This window comes from Uloborus diversus, chromosome 4, assembly GCF_026930045.1.
Source record: "Uloborus diversus isolate 005 chromosome 4, Udiv.v.3.1, whole genome shotgun sequence".
Taxonomy (NCBI): domain Eukaryota; kingdom Metazoa; phylum Arthropoda; class Arachnida; order Araneae; family Uloboridae; genus Uloborus; species Uloborus diversus.
This window is the reverse complement of record NC_072734.1, coordinates 141,514,278-141,539,728: the sequence shown is the minus strand read 5'-3', so window position 1 is coordinate 141,539,728 and position 25,451 is coordinate 141,514,278. Positions and strand designations below refer to the sequence as shown.

Sequence of the window (25,451 nt, the reverse complement as noted above, 5' to 3'; positions counted from 1 at the left end):
ATCACAAGCTCTTTTTACCGTATTTCAAAACTTTTCGGAACCAACAGCAAATTCAAGTTGTAGATTAGATCCACTGTTGACGATCCATTTGAGCAGCATGGGGTCTTTCGTCTGTTAAAAAATCACTAGGTTATTATACTTCATGCTTAGGTTGCATAAATTAGTGGGGTCTTTGTTGCGCTGATTAATGAATGAATTTAACATAAAACGATCAAGTTACGACACAGTAACGAAAATTCAGCTCCATGGTTCTGAACCAAAACCCTGACGATTTCTTGATTCAAGTTTGAAATTTAAGTAGAATTTTAGATCAATCATCAATAATTCTTTCACTCACATTAAAAACATTCTTTCGTATTGTTCAGACTTTTGATAGCATTTGAGAATAGAAGGATTTATATGGTGTACATTTTTTGACACAGCAAACTTCGCTAAACAACTTTTTTGTTAATGGAAGCTCAGACACTGGATTTTAAACATGCCGCACACAGATCAATACGTACACCTGGGTGAAACTCTTTCGCGTAGGATTGGAAACATTCCTTAGAAAGTGCAGGACTGGAAAGATGTTGTAGCTCACACCCATCACTGATGATCCGTTTGTGCACCATGAGGCCTTTCTATCACATCAACAACAGTTGCTTCAGAAGATAATGCTTTTAGTGTAGCAAGATTATTTTGATGTTGCTTCAACTCATCCCCAAATGCCAGAAGTCCTAACTGAGCATGTGATGCTTCTCCTAAAGCACGGGATCGCAAACACGATCGATATTGGTCAACAGACAGATCAGTATCACAGACCTTTTCGTGCCAAATATGAAATATTCCAGGATCCGTCGCTCTTACAACTATCAGATCGCTCCTTACATATTTTCTATACAACATGACGTCTTCGCCACCCCAGCCAACAATGTCCTCATCGAATCCTTTAATGTTCATGAAGTCGCTACGATATTGACATGTCATCCCGAATCCAAAATCCCTCCAGAAACCCGAATCTCTGGAGATAGTTAGCTGCTCTGCGTCCGATGGAGTGTCTTTGCCCTGCAAAGAGTAGACTAGAGAGGGGTTAAAGAGGCTGAAAACGATCGGATAATACACTTTCTTGCCAGGAGCTGCGTTGAGGCGACAACGTTCGAGGAACCTATTTGTGAAAACGATGTCGACATCACAAAGGAAAAGCAAGACATCATTTTTCGGCCAGTGCTGTGCACCCACTTGCAGACCTTTTCCTCTGGAGAATGTCTCGTTTAAAGTTAAAAGTTTCAAATTGCGGAACTTAGTTTCTCGAGACACTTTAGTGAGTATTACACGCACATCATGCAAGCCTTCTTCGCCAAAGTATACAACAGTTAGGAAGACTTTTTTATCATGCTTTATAGCTACCTTCGCAAATCTATCCATGAACGTCCTAAAAGCGTCAATTCTACCCGACAAGGGAAGGATGACATTAATCAGTTCTTTACTGGTCTTTATTCTGTCATTAAATATAGTTTGAACAGGCCCAAAGGGCCTCATCAACGTCACCTTGAGATACACCCGAGAAGCATTTTTCTCTTTAAAGTACAACTCATATTGTGTGCCAGTGGTGGGTTCGCTTCTGAACAAACCTTCAGCGAAGTCGTCAACTGTATATCGTTGCTTGCCTTTTCTATCTTTATTGATCACATCAAGCGCCCTCACGAAAACCTCTAGAAGGTCTTTCCTCTTGTACCCAATCGGTTTTTCGACAACTCGTTTTCCGAGTCCCAAACTGACTGGATAGACTCTTCCAAAAGTGAAGTGGGTAAAGGGGACGATTTCGTACTCGTTGTTAAGCTGGACACCATGCTTTACTTCAGCGGATGCCACTTGCTTCCTCAAGTATTCAGAACATTCGGAAGATTTTATTCCTTCAATCGCTTGTTTTGAGGGCGGTTCTACAATTGGCACAGAGACGGAATCGACGAATGGCTTTTGTAAGTCAGACACCTGTAACAGAAATCGAGTTAGGCAATTTTAGAAAAAACACGAGAAAAGAAAAAAGACAACATTTTTAAAATACCGATTTTAATTTTAAAAAGTGATAGCAATAATTAAAAAAAAGCTCTTTTATTAAGTTATAAAAATTGTCTTGAACCTAATTTTAGGTTCTCACAGTTAGCTTCACGTGTCAAAGTACACTATATGACCAAAAGTATTGAGACACTTTCAAAAATTCACATTTTAAAGAATTTCTGAAGAAATATAAAGCCAATTGCTTTAACACTTTTGTCACATAAAAAGTACGCTCCATCAGTCATTTTGCAATAAAAATCACATCACGCGTTTCGGGGGTCAGCAATAAATTAAGGAAAGAAAAATGTTTTTTGTTCATCAATCGTCGTTAAAAGCTCAGAATAAGCTGTAAATTAGAATTTAGTTAGCTTACTATGTACAATCATTTTTCATACTTTTGAAAAGGCATCACGAAAATACAAGCATTTTATTTAAAAACTACAAATTTTATTTGAAGGTTTTTGGTTCATAACATGCAGAGTTTTTCATCAAAGCTTACGAAACTTTTAGAAAACTTGTATGCTGTCAAGAGAAGCATAATACTAAAATTTGAAGTTTAAATGTTTGAAATTTGATAAAATATGTACATTTAAAGCAATTAATTTATCACTGCGCATGTGCGATAGATAGCATTTTATAATGATCATCATCTAATGCCCAACTAGATTCCTCAACTCATAAAAAAATTCCAGTTCAATATCACAAAAATTTAGAAAGTTATCAGGAAACTAATGAGCCGAATTTGAATGACTCTTGGATAGTGTACGAATCGCGATGGATCGTTCGCAAATAAGCTGTTTTTATCATGAATCACACTGAACGGTTGCAAGGAAATAATACAAACTTCCGAGCGAATCCTCACGGTTCGTCGCCTACCCAAGAATGATTGAAATTCGGCTCATTAGATCGCTGATAACTTTCTGAACTTTTAAGATATTTAACTGGAATTTTTTTATGAGTTGAAGAAGTTAATTGGATTTTAGATTTTGAAAGTTTTAAATTGCTATCTTTTGCGCATGCTCAGTGAAAAACTAATTGCTTTAAATGCCCATATTTTATCAAATTTTAAACGTTTTAATATCAAATTTTAGTATTATGCTTCTCTTGTATGCTGTCAAGTTTTTTGAAAGTTTCGTAAGCTTTGATGAAAATCTTTGCATGTTATGAGCCAAAACCCTGCAGATAAAATTTGTAGTTTTTAAAGAAATGCTTATATTTTCGTGAATATCAGTAATACCTTCTCAAAAGTATGAAAAATGATCACACGTAGAAAGCCAACTAATTTCTGAAATTTACAGCTTATTCACATCTATTTACGATGAATGATGACTAAAAAACATTTTTGCTTTCTTCAATTAGCTACTGATCCCCGAAACGCAAGGGTAATATAATTTTTATGTCAGAATATATTTTTGTTTAAAAATAAAGGTAATTTTTTTTCTTCACTTTCTCCCGTTACATTCTGCACACACACACACACCTATTATGTAGACAAACGCATGTAAACCCTCTCCCATAATATTTAACTAATTTAATCTTTATTTACGATAGTGTTAATACAGTAGCACGTAGCAGTTCATGATCCAAACGTATTTTATTAAAAGCATAGCCTTCAATAAAGCAATATTCTAAAAGATTGAGGTTTCCTCTCCCATCTGTACCTTTTTTCTGTTTGTTATACATAGGCCTTCTGTTACATCTTGTCAACATTTGCAAAATTTACTAAAACATGGCAACGACTCGAGCAACAATGGAGAAACGAATGTAAATAAAAGAACGAGAGTCGATACTCCCTGCAATCGACTGTTAATACAAAAACAGAAAAAATTGCTTTTTTATCGCATATTCGACTTGCTGCTGTGTCAAATATGAAGTGGAAATTACTAATTCACGTGGTTTTTTTCCCCAAAGGAGAAGCTGGGCATTAAGCTATAAAATAAAAGTTACGTATAAAAAGAAATTATTTAATAGTATCTTGAATTTTATAAGGAATATAAAACAAAAATTGGCTGGAAACAGTGACGCGTAAACCAAAAGGGCAATTGAAAAGTTTGAAATAAAATTGCGACGGTCGTTTTGACGCCTGAATTGAAATTTATTCATGAATCGGAAAACGATTTGAAAAAGCAAATTACAAATTACCTAATGAGACCAGATCGGAGAAAGTATGGAAAAAGAATTCCGCTGGGTGCTTTCTTACGAAGTTATTGCTCGAATCCTTATGAGGTAATAAATAAAGGTCTAGGGCAACGGAATCGGAGGGAAAATTATCGGCTCCGTCTCCGAGAATTTTAAAGCCTTTGACGCCAACTCCTTTAACCCGAAATCAGGGTGGTCCCGACTGAGACTCTGCAGCACTTAAAGAGTATCATACTCTGGTGGAAAAGGAAAATGATCGACTCTGATTCCGACTCGGAATTTTAAAGCATTCGACTCCCAACGCCCATTCCTTTAACATTAACCCTAAAATCAGCCCGACTCTGGTTCCGTAGCCCTGATGAAAACTTTTAACTACTAGAATAGTAATTTAAGGTAGGTACAAAAATTTACTATGCATTAATATTAAACACGACTACAGATACCAACATACACAAGCTCATTTAAAAATAACTAAATACGTAAAACGTAATTGAGCAATTCCACTGACATTTTAAAAGTAAAACTGTACTTTTCAATATTCAACGTAAAATATACATTGTACAAAAGATTTTTTCTCCTCGATTATTTTATTTTTTAAGCTAATTTCAATGGTATAGTTGAATTATCCAAAATATATTTTGGGTGATCAAAAAAAAAAAAAAAAAAAAGTTATCAAAAGCATGATACCTGACTGAGATGCTACTTTTTAAAATGTCAGTTAGTTACTTTTTTTTACAATTTTTGAAAAATCATCCGAAATGTAATTCGAGAATTCAATTAAACCATTAAATTCAACTTAAAAAATACAATAATCCTAGAGAAAATATAGTTTGCACAAAGTATATTTTGCGTTGCACATTACAAAATGCTTATTGTTTTGTCTTAAAAATGTTAGTCATGGAATGCTCACCCGGGAAATTGTTCAAATACAAGTATGGGATTGAATTTCTAGAAATTTTAAAGCAAAAAACTATTTAATGGTGAATAAAATTACCATTCGATAAATTAAATAGCACAAGATTACCTTCAACAGTTTTGATCTTTTTGGTTTTAATCTATGTTTTATTTTTCTGAATTTGCGAAAGGCCTGTAAATCACTTTCTCTTTTAGCTCGGAAAGTGACCCAGAATTCACGAACTTTGAAATAAAATATTTTAATATTTCTTCAGATACAAGAAAAATAAAACCGCCTTTTTAAAGGTGACTTTCTCGCAAGTAAATAGTTTTTAAGATTTGAAATGAAAACTAAAAAAAAAAAAACGCACTTAAAATTAAAGATGTTCCTCCACTTGTGACCATATTTTGATAAGCAACAAGGCAGAAACATATTCCTCCAATCATACTTAGGCATAAAAAATGTATTTTATATAAAAAACAGACACAGATAGAAACCTTGCGGTTTGATCTTAGAGTATTAGTTGAAAGGTGGTATGCACCAACTGCAGGTTGCAATGTAAAGGGATCGAACCGGAATTCCCTACTTCTTACATTAAGCCGGCTTAATAGCATTCTCTTTGTAAACACACCCACAGCGTAGAAATATGAATGCATATTGAAGATCAAGATATAATTGCTAGGATTTTATTGCTTCGAAAAATGTACTCGCTGTCTCATGTGCCCAAGTTCAGAAAAATGAATTTTTAGTCCAAACTCAGTACAGATAGCTCCGAAGAACATAGTTAATTGGTTACAAGTTCTTCGAAACCGTCTCGCTCGAAACTACAACACATGAGATTCCGTTTCAGACGCATCCCTACCTCTTCTGATTTAAAAAAAAAAATTTGCTTTTGATCAACTTCCTTTTTTTTATCAGAAAAATGACATATTCGAAAATAATTTTGTATCAAATACTATAAAAGCACTTTTTTAAGCATTGCGAAATATTTAAACTTCATACATGTATCAGCTATCGTTTTTTTTTTCCAGCTCGCAAAAACAATTGATATTTTTATTTTTGGGAAAAATAAATGCCTAAACATTTGTAGAAAAGAATTATTCGAAAATCCTGTAACTTGAAACAGTGTACTTTGGTGAAAGGTATCCGTGTTCTTCGAAACGCATGTTCTTTAAGCAGTGTTCATCGGAGAGTAGCCTGTAGTTGACTTATTTTTATTAGTAACAAAATCACGATTCTTTAATCATATAAAAAATGACCTTTTTCTTCAGCCCATTTATCTCATCTTTCAGCCTTTTTATTTCAGCCCGGTGTTCTTCTTCCCTTCGATGCAAGAGGTCCAGGTAGTAGGAATCCGGAGACATGGACTGAGGCAGCAATGATCCTAAAGGAGAGGAACTGGCAGACGATCCCGAGATTTCGTCGTCGAGGCGCAGCCCGCAGCGACCGATGAATACCAAGAAAACGAGTGAAATGGCTGTCAACAGCAATAAGGTGCGAGTCACCAGTCGCATGCTACCGGAGAGATCATCCACCTGAATTGGGAAAGAAAGAGTCTTTCAATCGATAATAAGCGAGACAATAAAGTAAAAGTGAATTCGAATCTGTGGTCCGCGCGTCTCTACGGAGGGATGGAATACTTGTAAGGGGGTACGCAGCTGTTGCCAAAATGTCATTTTCAATGACCGTCTTTTCCACAAAAATAAAAAATAATTTAATGACGGAAAATAAGAAGCAATCGGATTTGAGAATTCACACAAGAATATCGCTATCTTTTCAATGACTCCACGGTTTGACAAAATTTTGCACTCAAATGCAAGTTTACCAATTGAGTTATTATTTCACTAAAGTTGTATTTTAAACTTCTATTTTATCTCAGAGTTTTCAAATACAGTAAATAATAAGTCAACGAACAAATTACAATGTAATCTATATAAATAAAACAGAATATATGTATATGTATGTATGTTCCCTATACAAATCCACAGTTTGCGTCGGATCCCGACCAAATTTGGCTGGGGGGTATTTGTGCTCCAGGGAAGGAAGGGAGGGGGTTTTCAAACGCCAAAAAAAGTACCGAACCGTTTGGTTTTTAATTTTAAGACCGAAACTGGCGTTTATCTATAATATGAGGGCGAAAAAATTAGAATAAAATATAAATGGAACCCCCTGATTTTTCTGCATCAGATAAAATTGTTCCTGTGTTCTAAGATAATTAGAACGGGAATTATAACTCTTCTTAACTAATATCGCGGTAAAATGTAGGTAAGCCTTTAATTAGAAATCCATTGTTGACCAATGCTTTTATTAAAATTTATAGCATGAAGGAAAGCATTGAGTTGAAAGCTATGATGCCATTTTTTGTCGGGAATATGGACAAATACAATTTCGGCTTTTGTTTTGATGACACGCGTCATCACTGTTGAACACGCGTCACTTTACATAACTTTTATTTTCCACGTAGACCGTGCTAAGCCGGCCGGCGCAACTAACAATAAATAAATGTTTTTCTGCGTAAAATCCTACTTTATATAAAGCATGATATTGTTTTTTTGTTACATTACTAAATTGTAGCTTCAGGACATAATTTTACTTCCGAAATTGGATTTTTGCTGAAATTTTCCTTGCAACACCGAAGGACGTTTCAGTAATTTTTTTAACAATTTTTGGCTGTTTAAAATGCTGTTGATTGAACTTTTCCTATTTAGCAAAAAGGAATTTATTTATTTATTGAATAACTTAAAAATTTAGTAGCCAATTAAAAGATAAAAATTCAAAGTATACAATGTGTAACATTATAAACATATTTGAAACATAGTTTCGCTTAGGATGTTTTAAATAAAAAAGTAATACTTTTAACTGCAGAAGAGTTTTCTTGTAAATATTTCATACGTATCCGCTTTTCTTGGCATTCATGCTATAGATGACCTGATTATAGATAGGATAAACCTGTCGCAATGCTAGGATTAGGATTTGCGTAGCCTTCACAATGCTGCCAGGTTAGGTTTGCCCCAACTATAGTAAGACTTTTTTTCGCTTTAGTTTGACTGGTTTATGATCCACCAGTTTAAAACCCTACAAAAAGGCCTAGGTGTTTTAGCTTTCGCTATTTTATCACAAGTACACCTTGCAATAAGTATAGTTTACACTTTCAACTTTTTTCAAAAGGCTAAAAAAAGAAGAAAAAAATGCTAAAATTTGGGCATTGCTTATTCAAAAGCTGTGCCAGGCTCGTCCTTATTTCCTTACATTATCGTTCATAACATCACCCCTTTCTTTGTTTTTCCATGCCTTGCTGTGTCAGAGTGGGGGGGGGGGGGAGTTTGCAGTGTACTGAGGTGGCAGTGAGCCTTTGCGTTAAGTAATAAACCTACATTTTCTTAAGCAGAATAGCTGAGGCAAAACAAGTTTCATGCATTTTTGATATGTGCGAGAACTTTTCCTCCTTTTCAGTTTCTTGACAAATTTTAAACGCGTTTTTATTCTTCGAGTCTAAACCAAGGTATGAAAACCGTGACCAGAGAATTCTGTTGAGTCAAAGAAGAGTTATCCTGTTAAGTTTTCCAAACCACAGAATCCCTACATTAGTAGACACGGAAAAGAATGAAGATTAAAATCTTGCAAGTCCGTCCGATTGTAGTATTGACGTGCGGCGATTTTCCAAAACTCTGTCGTATAATACGGCACAGAATGTTAAATAAACCTCGTCTTACGTAGAGTCCCTTAGCTTCATTTATAGGGACACTAGTCTTACGTATTTCGGAGTTTCTGCTGTATACGGCAAGACTAGTTTGCGTCTCTTATTTTATTATTCGTTCTTCTCTTCGAATTGACATGTTGTATTTAAATATTTAAAACCCGAGTAAAGCCGAGCGCCACAGCTACTTATTAATAAAGCACTAACCTAATCATTTTTGAAAATGAAATAAAAAATTTTAAAATGCCAAATTTGAAAGAAAAAAAAATTAAAAGCAAAGCAAAGAGCTTCAAATACTTTTTCAAATTCACACACTGCACACATTCAAGTACTGCTTATAACATAAGCGTTGATATAAAAATGTGGCTATAGTTGTTTCGTTGTTGCTAATCCTATCCGATTAGCTAAAGGCTAGACCAGATCCATGAGACCAAAAACTGTCAATCACCCTAAAACGAGCACGGGATTTCCGAAAAAGAGCTAGTTCAAAATAATTAGTTATTAAAAGATTTAAAATAATATTACTATTAAAAATATTAGATTAATATTGCTTTTTAAAATTTAATTATTTTGAAAGCCAGGATGTGAATGTATCCTTCTTCCGGTGCTGCAAGGTAGGCGTACTGCGGCGCCGGAAAGCGTACGAAACATAAACGTGTGATTAATAATTTTCGTGATGTATTTTTTAACTTTATCTTATCTGATTAAGGAAATTTTATTTTTGAAAGTCAGGGGGTGTAATTACACCACCTTGTCGGCAATCATGGACATAAACATGAGATTAATATCTTTCGTGATTTACTTAGTGGTTTAAGATTTGGTAGCATGTTTTGTGTTTAAAATGATTTTTTTTTTTTAAATTTAACACAAAGTTATTTTAAGATAGTTTAAATGTTAAAAAAAATATTTTTAAAAACTTTTTTTTTCTTTCAAAAACCGGAAAGGGGGGTGCGGGTGCAAGCGCACCCATGATATGGCTCCTTCACTTTTTCAAGGCACGAGTCACCACTGGATTTAGTTTAAGAAATTCCAAGTAAGATTCAAAAAAAAAAAAAAAAAAAAAAAAACAGGGGTGAATGAATGATTTTATATTTCCCACACACACACACACAAATGGGAAAGGTCTTGTTTCTAAATTTAAGACAAGTTAGATGTCCACTTAGGAGTCTTGATGTCTCAGTTTTCTGGTAATAAATTAAATTGCCTTTGAATTAAATTGAGTATCGTTGAACGACAGCTACAAATAGTAATCTATCAAGTTACAAGATAGTTACTTTTTTGGAAAACTAGAATCTTAACCATTGCTAACAATGAGTCTTAACCACTTTTGTGACAAAAGCAAAGAAAAAAAATTTAAGAAAACTTGTCTCTGTCAACTTCCAGAGACAAAACTTTGAAAACATAGTGTTAAGAATCGTCACAACATAGACATACACACACGCAAAATATTTTTCCTCTCATATTGAACAAAGAATTAACAAACGCTGCTATAGTCATTTTCCTGTCTATGTTTTACTAATAATAAAGCTGAAAGTCTGGATCTTTCTCTGTCAGGATCTCTGTGAGACGCATAGCGCCTAGACCGTTTGGCCGATTTTCATGAAATTTGGTACAAAATTAGTTTGTAGCATGGGAATGTTCACCTCGAAGCGATTTTTCGAAAACTCGATTTTGTTCTTTTTCTATTCCAATTTTAAGAACATTTTACCGAGCAAATTATCACAACGTGGACGAATAAATTACGAGATATCGTAACGTGGAACCGTAACATGGGCAAGTAAATGAATATAGTAAATTGGCGAGAAAATCATTATCCATTATTTGTAAATATACAGGCGAACCAAATGTCCTTTTAATTTTCTACTACGGGCAAAGCCCCATTCGGGTACACTAGTCTATAATAAATATAAATCATTTTCTTTCCTCCTTCAGGTCATATTTCTGAAAAGGATAAGAAATAAGTTTTGGCATTTTTTTTTCTGTTATACATAGATAAGTATCATAAATATTTTTTTAGTCATTTCAACTTTTTATCCAGATTATAAAAGAGAAAACCTGATTGATTCAATTCGTATTTTCCCCTAAAATTTGCTGAAAAGCTTTGTTTTACTGCTAGCATGATGGCACTGTCGCTGAAATGACGGGAAACGTTTAATCATTCGCGTGTGTACTTCTTGGCTTCATAAATTTTATGCGAATTTAATTGAGAGTATATGGAACTTGAGGGGAGAGAAACATCAGTCAATATTTGCAGGAATTTAGCATAATAATAATAAGATTCAGAAATTTGAAGTAGTTTTGGTTCGGAATGCTCTTGGACGGAGTTCATTAAGGAGCATTAGTGATTTTTATCAGAGAATTATTCTTTTTATTCTTACCATTTAAAACAGAGAGTATAGATATATATGTGTGTATGTATGTTCCATATACAAACACAGTTTATGTTGGATCTTGACCAAATTTGACAGGGAAGTACATGGGTATCCGAGAAGGAACGAGGTTGGTTTTTCGAACGCCAAAATAGGACCGTGCCGTTCGGAGTTTAATTTTAGAAACAAAAATGGTGCTTTCCTTTAATATAAGAGCAAAAAAAAAAGAAAAGAAAAGCCCGGAAAAACATAAATAAAATATTTATAGAAACCTTGATTTTTTTTTTTTTTTTTGCATCTGATAAAATTTGTTCTAATGTTCCAAGGAAATTAGAACGTGAATTACAACCGTTTTTATCTAACTTTATGCTAAAATGCAGGTATTCCTTCAAACTAGAAATTAATTGTTGATCACGGTCATTGTTGAACAATGCTTTTATTAAAATTTGTACCGTGAAGAAAATCATTGAGAAGAAAGATCTGTTCCCATTTTTTCCTCGAATATGAACAAGTAAAAATTCTGTAAAAATTCTAGCCTTTGTTTTGAGGCTTTTCCTGCCATCACAGGCTAATTCTGCAATCACTCCTTCTAATTGTAGAAAAATAACCAAAAAGGAAAATTTTTTAAATCTCCCAGCTATAGGGGGAATTTAAAAATTTTCCTTTTTTGATTATTTTTCTGCAATCTGTCGAGAAGTTTTACCGATTTTTTTTTTGTTCAAGCCTGACTGTCAAACACGCGTCACTTGGCCTAACTTTTATTTTCGAGGGTAGACCGTAAAAAGCCGGGCGACGCAGTTAGTATAAATTAAAAAATGAAAGACGTTTTGACTTGAATAAAAGTCATTTTTCGTTGTTACTTCGATAACAAAACATTAATCCTTCCACGAAATTATAAATCCATCCTCTCATCAATATCCCATCAATCACTTATTTCAAAGGGTTAATATTGCATCAATTACTTTTATCTGAAAGGGTTGGAAGGAAACTGCGGCATCTTAATTAGACGTTCTTTCAGAACATTAATGATTTTTATTTCGGATTTCTGCCACCTATTAATTAAAATGGGAAGTTGGTAAGAATTAACTTCCTGAAAGGTGATAGGATTATCGGATAAATAGCGCGCCTACCTTTCTCTTACGGAAATTTAGGCGGATACATAATTTTATTATTTAATAGATGATCTTGGTATGCCCAAACGCTGCCGAGATTAAAAGTATAACGGAAGTTTGTAAAATTATTCTCGTCGAATTGAAGAAAAAAGAAATGTAATTTGTGAAAAAATACAAATTCTCATTTAAATTGAATAATATGTTGCCTGAAAAAATACATATAATAATTCGAAATTTAAAAAAAGAAAAAAGTAGCAACAGCACTTAAGAACTAAATCATTCGCTGAAGATAAAATTCACTTCGCGCACAGTACATGGATCAAGTTAAATAAATACTTTTTGTTAACACACAACACACACATATAAAAAGTAAAATAGGAAATAACAGAGTCAAATAGCACAAATTGCAGATTACTGCAGACACGTGTTCGGCGTTACAAAGAACGCCTTTTTCAATGCAAAAAAAAAAGAGCTTACGGTTGTTTGCATTTTAAAGGCGTTCCTTATAACGCCGAAACACGTGTCTGCAGTAATCTGCAATTCGTGCTATTTGACGTCGCTATTTCTTATTTTACATGGAGCAAGTTAAAAACACCAAAAAGAAAAAACAGAAGAAGTAATGGCTAAATCCCACAAGAGCAATAAAACAAATAAATGGGAAAAAAGTCAGTCAGTTTACAGTGCTTTTAACTTCTCTTGGATTTCAGCGCCTATTCTAGATGTTTCTAACAACGGCGGGGCACGTTCTCGGGTATTCAGCATTCATTAAGGGCTGTCTATAATTGATGTTATAATTTATTTCAACATTTTAAACCCCCATCCCCTTTTGTCACAAAGTGTCACACTTCACCTTATCCTCTCCCTTTCCTTTGTCACTAGGTATGCTATTTTTTAAATAAATATGTTCTTAAAAAATGTGTGATGCTACACTTCTTATCACCTTCCCCTTGTCAAACTTTCACAATTTTACTAACCCCCCTTCCCCTTTCAAAGCGTGACATTATTTGAATATAGCTCCTCATTGAAATGTCTATGCAGATCTTGCAGTTTGGTGGTTAAAAGGATATTGTACCTACAAAGGTGACTAGTAATGCAGTTGTACATCCTAAAAGCAGCAACTGCTTGTTGTCTCGTAGAATCTAGGAAGCTATTCAGTTTCTTCCTAAACCTATCACCAATTTCTTCTTTCAAAACTGAAATGTGCGCGGAAGAAAGGCGAAACGTCATTTTCTACAACGAGGTGAGGAGTTCAATATGGTAACACCGAGCGTCTGTAGCAAGGGCGGACCCAGAAATGGTTTAAGGAGGGGCGGTTAATTATTTAGCTTACCTCTTACAACGGGGGGGGGGGGGGGGGCACATCATTTTTATCTAATAAAACTAAAATACGGAGATTTATGCAAGGAGGTTTATCAAACCTGTCTTTCCTTTTCTCATGAAAGAGGTATTCCAAAATTGCGTTTTAGAAAATTGCGTTCATTTTCGTAGCAATCTCGGGGGAATATTTCGAAACCCACTCTTCCTAACATGATCAAAGATCGTCGAAAATTGCGCTTTTTGGAACATCATCTTCAAAAATTTACCGAAGGGAAGTCATTGAACCTATTTCTTTCCGTAACACAATCTGAGATGTTTTCTGCAGTCGCGTCTTTAAGTTTACAAAATGCCACGGGGAAGGCTACCAAACTCCTCCTCGTTACGCATCACCAAAGATCGTCTGAAATTGCCTTTTTGAAACTTCAACCACGAAAAGTTTCCGGGAGGGAGATTCGAACCGCATTGCTTTTCTTAACGTCGTCAAAGACGGGCCATACTTGCGTTTCAGAGTTCAATTTGGAAAATTTGCATATGCACGGTTCCTCAATGGATCGGCCACATCGCCCCTTCCTTGTATCCGCCCTTAGTTGGTAGAGTAGAATTTGCCGTAGTATATCAACTATAAACAGGTAAGAAAGGCGAAGGATCAAAAGGGAAAATCACCCCAAAAGTACTCTGTACATTGAAGAAAGGCTGGAATTTTAAACTTTCAAACATGATTTTCTGGAGCACGGGGGGAACTGACATTTCGCTTTTCTTTTCTGTGACTTTCATTTGTTTCAATACTTAGTATCGATACTATTTTAAATAAGTTTATTGAGCACTAAAATCTGACTAAGAACTGGTCAACACGTTATATACGAGTGTTGAAACTTTAAAAGTGGCAACATTTCCGTAAAAATGTCACGCAACGAAATCGTAGAATATTCTTTATACAGACGTTAATTACGTACCAACCTTACTTCTCAGCAAAAAGACTATTTTTTTTAACTTCACGCGTACGCGGAGTAAAGCAAAGAAGTGTGACTTGTATTAACCCTTTAGTCTTAAGTAAGTGTTGTCATTAGATGCTGCCAAAACGAGAACAGAGTTGCATTTAAGATTGAATATGCCAGAGGTCGTTGGGCACGACAGTGTCATCAAGGTCTTCAAGAGGCTTGCAAGGAATTTGCATTGCTTAACAAAACTGCAGCAAGGTTAATAAAAACCTTCAACAAAGGACGCTACCTGCAGCGAGAGACACTAAAAATTACTTAGTTACAAATCTCGTCAGAGTTTGTAACTAAGTTGTTTATCAATTGCGTTTTGAAACCTCTAAATAACGTCTTGAAATAAAGCTGTCAGTTTACGAAAACGAAAGAATTTGATTGCCCCCCTCTTCCTAAAGTCACTTGGTAAAAAAAAAAAAAAAAAAACAGCACAAGCTCCCATTAGGGTCAGTCTGCATATCAAGTTTTGTTTAAACCTGGGCTGTGGAGTCGGAGGTCCAAGGTTTAAAATTCCAAGAGTCGGAGTCGGGCATGTTTCCATTAATTATGCAACCCTTCCAGTGCTTGCGGAATCGGACTGTTTTTTGGGTAAACGAGTTGGGGTTGAAGTCGAATGCTCTAAAGCTCCAGAAGCCGGAGTCGGTCATTTTCCCTCCCGACTCCGCAACCCTGGTTTTAACCATTACATTTTCCTTTGAGTTATAGCGGTTACACTAAATGAGGAAAACGCTCGATTTTCCTACCTTCCCAGCAGCAATTGGGGGCCAAAACTAATCAGCGTCAGTTCTCATTGATGTTTATGTGTAATACCAATTTTGTTTTGAAGTCTCCTTTTATTTCTTTAAATAAAGCAGTCACGCTTCTTGAGAAACATTCGATTAGTTTTCTTTACTTGTAGGAAATTGCACAAAACAATGTTGTTGTTACTAACTAAAAACAACACACTCACAGCACCAACTCCCGTTTGGCCAAAACTTGTACACGAATTTTGTTTAAATCTTTGAATTATTATTTCTAGACACCCCCCCCCCCCCAACAATCAAACTTAAAAATAATAACATACACTTGTACCCCTTCATGAAGTGATTGGTACAAAAAGTGATCAGTTACAGTTTCCCATTCAGAGGTAAATACATTTTCATTGTAATCAATTGATTTTTAACAACATAGTTAAAATATTGGCAGCTTGGTGGCGCTGCAAAATGATTAAAGTACCTTATCATTTCCTTTTGCCCCACATTCCCCTTATGTCAGATTCTTTATCGCAAATCATTAAACGCACTTTACCATTAACACATTACCATTAAAGCAACTCAAAACACAGCCCAAAATACCTTTCAACTTAACATCTTCCTTTCAACTTAGTCAAAAATACCACGTTCTCACAACCCTTCTGTTAAATTTTTCTCGGCAAAAGCGTCTATTATTTACAAGAAAGAATGAAGTTTCTGAGTCTGAATGCGGTATACAAGCTCGTTAAACAAATTTCCGTCAGCTCCGAAAAATGACAAATGAGCCTAAAACTCGATCTCGTGCAGCGGCAGCCCTTGGCACTATTGCTATGCAGGGGCTGCTTCCGGCTTCGGTAAGCACTTTAAACTTCGCACAGCTTATTCTTCAATCTTAAATTGCGTGTGCTATCAAGAGTAATTAGAAATAGTTCCGTTGTTGCCACAGGAGGCGAAGAAAAATGCTACTTCCAGCGAAAAATGAGGTCTTAAGAAAATGAAAGGAGGCAAGATAACATATGTTGCTATTAAGCGAAGAGAAAACGGGTTTTATGGTAATTTATCACAGAGAACAAAACTTAATACTTCATACATCAGAGTGTGGAAAAGCTGGTTTTTATAGTTATTGTAAAAACTGATGTTTACTATTTTCTATATTCTTATCAGAGAATTCTATAAATGAATATATATTATTTCGTCAAATGAATTTTATAAATTTTAAAAAAAAACAAGTGTTAATTTTTTTTAAAAATAATAATAGTTTTCGGAAACATTTATAAGTTTTAAATTAACAAAAAATTTCCACAAAATAATTGACTCACTTTACTCTACGAATTGGTAAAATGGCCCATTAAGCAAAAATTATGTTAACTTAAATGTTGGTGCACCTTCTATGCAATTTTTTTTCAAAACAAAAAAAGGGGGGGGTGGGGACATCTTCGATCCGTAAAGAAAATTAATTTGTTTTTATCAGTCAGGAAATGCAAAGTTTTCAAAAATCTGTTTTTGCAAAAGAAAAAGAAAAGAAGAGAAAAGAATAAGACAAAAGTAATATTTGAAAAAAAATTACCTCTCCGCGAATTTTTTACAAAAGCTCCTGTCGGCTCACGGGGCAAAAAAGGTCGACAAACGCTGGTCTAGAATAATAACAAAGCAGCTCAAAAAATGCAAACATTTCAGGAGAAGCAAAAAGATGAAAATAAAGAAATGGGGGAAAAAAGTGCGAGATACGAACTTATCCATCTAGTATGTATAAAAAAAAATTTATTATTATAATTTTTTTTTTGAGAAATGATGCTTTTATTCCAGGTCATAGATATACAGCCTGAGTAAAAACTTTAAGGTCAGTATAATTTTCTTTGAAAAAAGGAAAATGAAATTAAAGGGATTTTAATATTATTGTATTATTAATTATTAATGTTCATTGGTAAGAAATAACGCAACAGACAGGATTTGTAAAGCATGCAATAACAAGAAAAGCAGTGGTTTATTCAAAATTAGCATTTCAGCTTGAGTAAAAACTTTAAGGCCATTAGTATTTTTAAAAAACTGCAAGTACTTATACTGTAATAAATGTCACCTCAGTTAACAAGATTGTGGAAACTCTTCAACTTGCAGTTTTGTGATTAATTTCTTCAAAGTTTTTGTCATACTAATGACGATATCGTAAGGTAAAAAGTTAACTGTTCAAGAAAGTGGGCAGATTGAAGCTTTTTCTTCAACACGGATAAGTAGGCGTACTATTGCGAAAAAATAGGAAGATTGAAGACTGAAGTCAACATTTTTGTTCGATTTAAACACAATTAGGGTAAAAAGAAAACCCGGAAAAACTAAAAGCTTTTTTCTCGCGTCATGGAAGAAGAGTTTGGAAATTATTACATTACCTGAAAAGTACTCAACCAGTAAACTTATTCAGACGATTGGTTTAAATGTTTGCCAAAAACGATATATAACACAATTAGAAGGTGTGGAAATTTTATTAATGCTGCAAATTTGCTTATACCTCATTTATTGAAAATGCACAATATAGAGCGTTTCAACTTTAGCTAGGAAATCATGACCTGGGATAACCAATGAATCAAAAAAATTTTCCTAACAAAAAGAAATAGAGTTTGGATGGACCAAACGGACGGAAGTACTATTGGCATAATTTACGAAAAGAAAAAAATATTCTACAAGCGTCAATTAGATGGAGGCTCTGTCAGAACCTTGAGAGTGCTTTGCTTACAATGGTGTGTGCTCAGTTGCGTTTGTTTCGGGGAAAATGAACTCACAAGCATATCAAAATGTCCTCCCAACTCATCTGTTACCAAATGCTGAACTTATTGCTGGGAAAAATTGAAAATATCAGCAAAACAATGCATTTATCCATCCGAGTAACAGTGCAAAAAATAGGCTCCAAGTAAACAATGTTGAAAGTTTAGATGAGTTTATGCAAACACTGTTAAAAATTTTCCGGAAAATTTACGGTAATAGTTACTGGCATCCATGTTGCCAGTAACAATTACCGTAAAAATCAAATGTTACTGTAAAATTTTACGGTTTCCTTGTAGGCCGCAGCAACCAATTGGCGCTGGGATCGCTTATTTCTCCGGTAAAAATTACCGTAAAAATCGGCGATGCGTTAGCCCACCATTTTACAGTAACAATTACCAGAAAATCTTCCTGAATTTTTAACAGTGAAGGAAAGAGATTTTACTTCATCAATACAGCTGAAATCTACCGTCGAAGATGAATGCTAAAAAATACATCCCGAATTTTGTCAAAAACTAGTTTCATTCATAAAATTAAGAATATTTGAAGTAATTTGAAGGAATGTCTCCCACAAAAGCTTATAATTATTTGAATTTTTGTCCTCATATTCTTTTTTCTATGTTGGCTTTAAAGATTTTACTCAGGTTCAAATATTGATTTGTAATATTTTCTGACAATGAAATACTTACAATTAAATTTTTTTGTCTTTTTTACTTGCATTTAAGGTTCATAATTATCACTCATATGACTTTTTGATCCTAAGATTAAGGTGTGCCCAATTTCTCAAAAACTCACTGGACTTAAAGTTTTTACTCAAACTGTATCTATTCATCTATCTTGAAATAAGTCCAAAAAATACATATGATGAAAAATAAAATGTGGTGATTCTTTTAATCTAGTGATAACTTAGGTCTTTAAAGTGGCCACTGTGAGTATTCAGACGTCATTAAAAATCGCCGAAATGTTTTACACACTAGATTTTCTAAAAACCAAATGTGGCATCTGCACATGGATTTGTTCCGTAATGCAACACGTACCGCACGGTATTTCCGATAACAACGTGCTTTAGTTCAGGGCTGGCAAGTTTCGGCTTGGGCGGTTAAAACCACTGGTAGAAACCGGTGAAAACCGGCATGGCAAAAACCACTTTCTGCCACATTTTCGGCAGAAACTGGCAGAAACTCAAAATGACAAAAAAAAAAAAAAAAAAAAACCTATTGACAGACAGTAGAAAATGCATGGAAAAATTATTAATTGTTGACCAAAGCAAAGTTTAATTTACAATATTATCACAATTCAGAATCAAATGTTACATTGTTTGGACCCTGCAGTTGCTTCATGGAAAAGGTGGTTCCAAAAATCTAAATAATTTCTCAATTTAATATGCACGAATGAGAAACTTTAGAATATTCTTGCAACAGAAGAGCTAGCAGGCAATGCATCAAGGAACAAGCAATATTCATAAAACTTTAAAATTGTATATTTTTTTAAACTGGTCCATCATGTAGTAACTAGGGTAGTGGTAAAAATTCGACTGGAAAAATGTGTTTCGAGAAGTGGGGCCAATTTGTTTTGCAAGGCTGTGATATTACGTACAAAATCTAGATTAATATTGGGAAGTAAAATTTGACACTTTCTTCTTGAAGCACAAGATAATTTCAATCACAAGCAACTTAGATGAAGCTTATTTGGGGCAAATTACAAACAGTAATGCCAGTTTAATTCTGTATGTCACTCCTCTATCCTAAAAACCCATATGATTTTCGTCCTTTGTTATATTAATCCAAATGTTACGAGCATCAGCAATTGAAAAGTTCCCTTTCTGAACTAAATCAAGGGCACTAGCATAACATTTTATTTTTTACAATGATGAAATGAAGTTTAATTTTTTAGTTTAAACAAATATCATTTAGTAATTACTTTAGTTTTTTAAGATGATTTTAAGTTTTTGCCAGTTTATGCCGGTTTTAACCGGTTATAACCAGTTTCTGCCGGCAGAAAGCCAACCCTGCTTTAGTTTCATTTAAAGCAGAAATCGAGTACACCGAAATTTCATACATGAACAGGATAACTAAGCTGTTAAAAATTCAGAAAAATTTTAAGGTAAATATTGCTGAAAAATGTAGTCTGCACCGTACAGAATTTATTTTACAGTAAATTGTACTGAAAAAATAAATAATTGCAACGCTAATTGTTACACTCCGTGACTACGGGTGTAACTGATATAATTCCCCATTACCCCTCAATCGTCGAGACTCCTTTAAAAGAAAAATTCAAGTTCGTACTCCACTGCTTGAATCTCGATTTTTTTTACACAGCGTAACTAATCACAGCGTTTTTGTTTTTTTTCTAGTGTAAAAATGCACAGTAAAATAGGATTTAATGAAGAAAAGTACTGCCACCATTGATGCCAGTACTTTTTACAGTAAAATTTCAAGAAAAATTTCAGCAGCGTACTAACGAATGCACTATGTCCGCGAACGTAGAATAATCCCATATCAATAATTATCAATAAGTTAGATTCTATTTCATCAAAAGGGATAAAATAAAACCTGGATGACGGCAAAAAAAAAAAGTTTTACGAGAAAGATAAACTATGAAAATATTTTGCTCGTAAATTAATGTAAACTGGGAGATATTTTAGCTTAATTACTTCAGTTTTTTTGTTCATCACTAGCTGGGGGAAAAAACAGTTTGGAAAAATATTTTTATATTTTTGAATGAAACAAAACATTTTATGCTACGTTCACAACTTTACAAATATTAGTTTTTCAATTGATATTTTACTCATAATGTATTGTATATCACTTATGTTGTATTTCGCTGTGCTTTTAGCAAAGTTTATCCCAAAGAGCAGGAATTAGTAAATGGAGGGAGAAAGTCCAATCATTGACACAGAAAACGCTGAGGCAAAGATCCCAAGTCCCCCGTCTAACTCCGACGAATGGGAACACGTTTTACATGAAACGAGAGGAAGAAACCTGATTTCTTTCAATACTTTATTTTAAAATATATCACGTGACTTGAGATCCTTTCTTCAGGATTTAAAAGCTTCACTCTCTCCACCTTTTATACCTTCTCAATGATTTATCCGCGTCATAAATGTCAATTGAGAAAAGAAATAACTGAGCATTAAAAGAAAATCCAATGTTTAGTTCCCATGTTGTCATTTTTTATCCTGTTAGCAAGTCAAACATTCAAAATATGTTTTTGACTTTTTTTTTTTTACAACCGCATTGACATTTATTAATTATACATGTGATTGGCAACGAAAAAAAAAATAAATAAGGAGAAACTTTGAAGCTTTATAAGCAAGTTCTAAATGAAAACTGAATGAACTGAACTTGCCGCAATAAGAACCACTTTGAGTAAAAAGAATATTAATTGATTGAAAGAAGTTAATTAATCTTCTCTTCTTTGAAGGGGAAAAAGAGGAGAAAAACAACAGTGAAAGGAGGAAAAGCTGATTGATTGAACATTAATGAAGACAGAAACGGGATCTTAAATTCTAACAGTATATTCTGAGAGTAAACAGCAAAAAATTATGGCAAACCTTTTTCAGATGTGAGTTGTTTTGTTATCAATTTTTATTATTCAGTGGGTCAATGGATCCACGGGGAAGGAGGAGAGGGTATCAATACTTTAGTAATATTGAAAAGTTGCCAATAGAAAACTTTAGTTTATCTTCGTGCTGTAGAATGTGTGTAGAGAACGATGAGTAAATAACAGAATTTTTTAAAAAAAATACTAAGCACTTTTCATAATGCAGTCAAAAGGACAAAACTTCTCTGGGTCAGAGAGGACAATTTAAGAATTCCTGTAGTTTTCAAAAATTCCAAGAAAATGACACCACTAACGAAGGGGAGTACGGCTCAAATCATGAGGAGATTTTCTTATCATTATCTAGCTTTCAATCATAACTTTGAGTGCTGAAACAAGCATATTTTTCTTATTTGAAAAGTCTGGTTTGAAATGACTAGAACCGCACTTTTCTTCGTTTGTGGTGTCATTTTCTTGGAATTTTCGAAAACTGCAGGAATTCTTAAATTGTCTTTTCTGACCCAGAAAAGTTATTTTGTCCTTTTGAGTGCATTAAGAAAAGTGCTTAGTGTTTTAAAGAAATTTCTGTTATTTTATTTTTTTTTATTGTAAATGTATTTCAAAAATAGAATAATTTTACCATCAGGAAACTTCACCTTATTTTTCCATACATAAATGCTCGGTATTAAAAGGGAAAAATCCTATATACGTGTCTAAACTTGAAGCAGTTTTCACTAAAATTTAATCCTTGTCTAGGATTTATGCTTGCTAATTTCATACTTGATTCAAATAAGCCTTGATTAAAAATTTTCATTATGATTGCTTTTAACATTACTGTTGCAAGGCAGCAAAATGTGTAGCAATAGGTTTTATATTTAAATATTTAATGGAGAAATTACTTGAAATTTGCTGTTTTTCACTCAAACCGAAATAATAATTTTATTTTAGAATTTTAATTTTTCACCGCTAAGTTAAGATGAAGCAAATCATTTAGTGAAATCCCAAAGTCTTTAAGTGGTCTAGTTAGAGAGATATAAGTAAAATCAGGCCTCAGATTTCTCCGTGACAGAGGGCCAAGTATAATAAAAGTGCTTAAAAAAAACCTTTAAGAGGAGTCGGTACAATACCCTAAACACGCGTAATTGCTAAATTTTTTGAACATTTTTCTAAAAAAAGTCCTAATATTTGAAACTTACAATTTTCAGTGTTTTCAACCGATACAGAAGAGTCTTGTCATAAATACAGTTAATTTTAAAAAAAAAACTTCTTTTTTGGAAGATTTCATTAGAAATATTTTAGATACTTTCCTGTTTTTAAACAAGACACTCCGCATTAAATGAAAGGAAATATGACGAAAACAATGTTTTTTTACGACAGTATTCCCAATTACTGAAACTTTTCGCTTTTCAACCAAAAACAAAACAAAACAAAAACACTTGAACAACCGCCGGAGATCATTCCAATACTTACTTCACATTTTTCTCGATGTTTTCCGTCAACAATAAGAAACAAAAAAATAATTTTTTATCCCTTGTTTGTCCTACTTTTGTTGAGAAAGAATAAAAAAATGTAAATAGCGCAAACTTTCTAAATTTTCATCGCATATCTTATTGGGAAAAAAATATCTATTCATTTTCTTTTTTTTTTTGGAATTAGAAGAAAATAGTTTGCATTAATTAAAAGAATTGTTAAATGAAAATGAAAAGAACCTTAATTTGGCTTCTAAAAAATGCATTCCCAGAATTGTTTTTTTTTTGGTTGAAAATAGTGAAGATGTCGAAATTTCCTTGAACTCTGGAAGTAGAAGTTATTAAACGTTGATTTGAAAACGAAAAGTATCCGTAGCATAACTGCCATCATATTACAGTCGAACCCGCTTAATGGAATATCGGATAATAGAATATCCCGCTTAATGTAATAAAATTCCCATGTACTACACCGTTGATGTGTGTTATTTTTATCCCGGATAATGAAATATCCCGCTTATTAGAATAATTTTCCTTGACAAATTACCTATTCCATTAAGCGGGCTCGACTGTATATAATTACCATGTTGAGGATGCATTTAAATATCTCACAACCTTCTTGTCGGTTGCACTGAAGTCATACGGAGACTAAGACAGGGACTTTTTGGGGAAAGTGTCGAGGGGGGGGGGGCTGACATGAGATTTTATAAGAGATAACAGAAAGAGCTACGTAAAAACTAGCTTAGCTTTCTCAAATAAATGTAAAAGAAGTGGATTTTAAGACTGATTCTAAGGTAAAACCACCAGTAGAGTTCACACTTGTAATTAAAAAATCAACAAAAATGAGAACTACAGGCGCTAAGAGATTCGTTATGAGTAAGCCGAAAGGTAAGCATTGCAAATTTAAACCGTTTTGTACTTTTTATTATTTTTCTTGCTATTTTTCTTGATCAGTGCCAACTATTGTTTTTTTTTTTTTTTTTTTTTACCTTGCATGAAAATTTTTTTTTTTTCTATTCACGTTGCACCCTCAAAAAAAACGGAGTGTCTTATTAAGAAGAAAAAAAAAGTGTAGACTTAAATACTTCATAAATATTTAAAAGCAAGAAATGCTGTCGTAATGGGTGAAACGTTATGGCATAGTCGCAGAAAAGAGAATTTGCACTTTTTTCGCAATGACGTCGCAATTTAGCGATAAGGCCTTCTCTAGGTGACCTTTTGCACACGAATTGATTTAATCAAGTGTACTCGAAAATATGTACTAAATAGTTGCAGACCAATAGTTCCGATTACTAGTAACATTGCAGTCATAATTTCATATTTCAATAACTATGTGCCAACACCATTTCCCCGCGTGTACTCAGAATAAAATCAGTTGTTCTTTTTTATTTTCACTTCATATGGCACCATCAGTGTTATGGATGTCCGGAAATGTATGATGTTACAAAAGTTAACGTAACCTTAGCGGATACAATTTTTTTGTCTTTTCCCCTAAATATAAAACTTTCAACATCCCAGCTCTTATGAATAGAAATTTCCATGCAAATCTTTTAAAATTTTTCATGTACATAAATTTATGCAAACCGACTTTATTGTAAAAGTAATTAAAAATAACGTGTTTTAGACCATTTCAACTTTATTTATGTTGTATTTCTCAATCTGTTTTTGAAAAATTGTTATCATACGAAGTAAAAACAAAATGAAACCAAAGACTAAAAATATCATCGACACAAATATGGATTTTTTTTTTCAAATTAGCGATTAAACGAGACAAAAGTTGTGCGGAAGTTTATTTCGAAGTTTCAAAACTGTAGTTCCCTTTAAATTTTCTACATAATCTTTTATTATTGCTTTATATTTGTTTTCTTTGACTTTTCTTATTCTACTTTTGTTGCTTTGCTTTAGTTGCATTTATATTGAATGAGTTACTCAGATATAATTTTATTGTATTCAAATAGACTGTACTTAAAAAAATCAATGAAGTGGCATAACTGGATTTCCTTGAAGTGCCAAACAATAAGATCATAGCAATCAATTGGAATTAAATAATAGTCGTCGATTTCACTCTTGGGATTTGAAACGTAACTCAACTGTTTTTTGAAACAAGTCTGGAAAATTAACTTTAAGGAAATTCTTAGAAAAAATGCAAGGTCTTTGAAAATGTTAGATGTTAGCAGCGTTATTGCAAAATTTCCATACTTAAACACTACTTTTAACATAGATATATATTGAAAATTATGCATTATTTATAGGTAATTAAAGGATATTGACATAAAAAATGCTAACAACCAACAACTTTGATAATCTAAATGTAAAAACCTTCTTACCCGTGCACCAATTTTAGTTAATGGATTAGAAACAATATTTGTTTTATGATTATAGAACAGTTTTTAAACTCTCCATTTTTG

The 25,451-nt window shown here is 33.6% G+C and overlaps 1 protein-coding gene across 1 annotated transcript in view; it reads right to left on the bottom strand.

The window, feature by feature from the left end:
- Positions 1-585: 585 nt before the first annotated feature.
- LOC129220875 (chondroitin sulfate N-acetylgalactosaminyltransferase 2-like) overlaps positions 586-25,451 on the bottom strand; it is a 47,407-nt gene continuing 22,541 nt past the window's right edge. The window contains exons 2-3 of the mRNA XM_054855308.1: positions 6,331-6,606; positions 586-1,971 (exon numbers count right to left, since the gene is read on the bottom strand). Of these exons, the coding sequence (XP_054711283.1) occupies positions 586-1,971; positions 6,331-6,606 (1,662 nt within the window). The remainder of the gene's footprint in view (positions 1,972-6,330; positions 6,607-25,451) is intronic.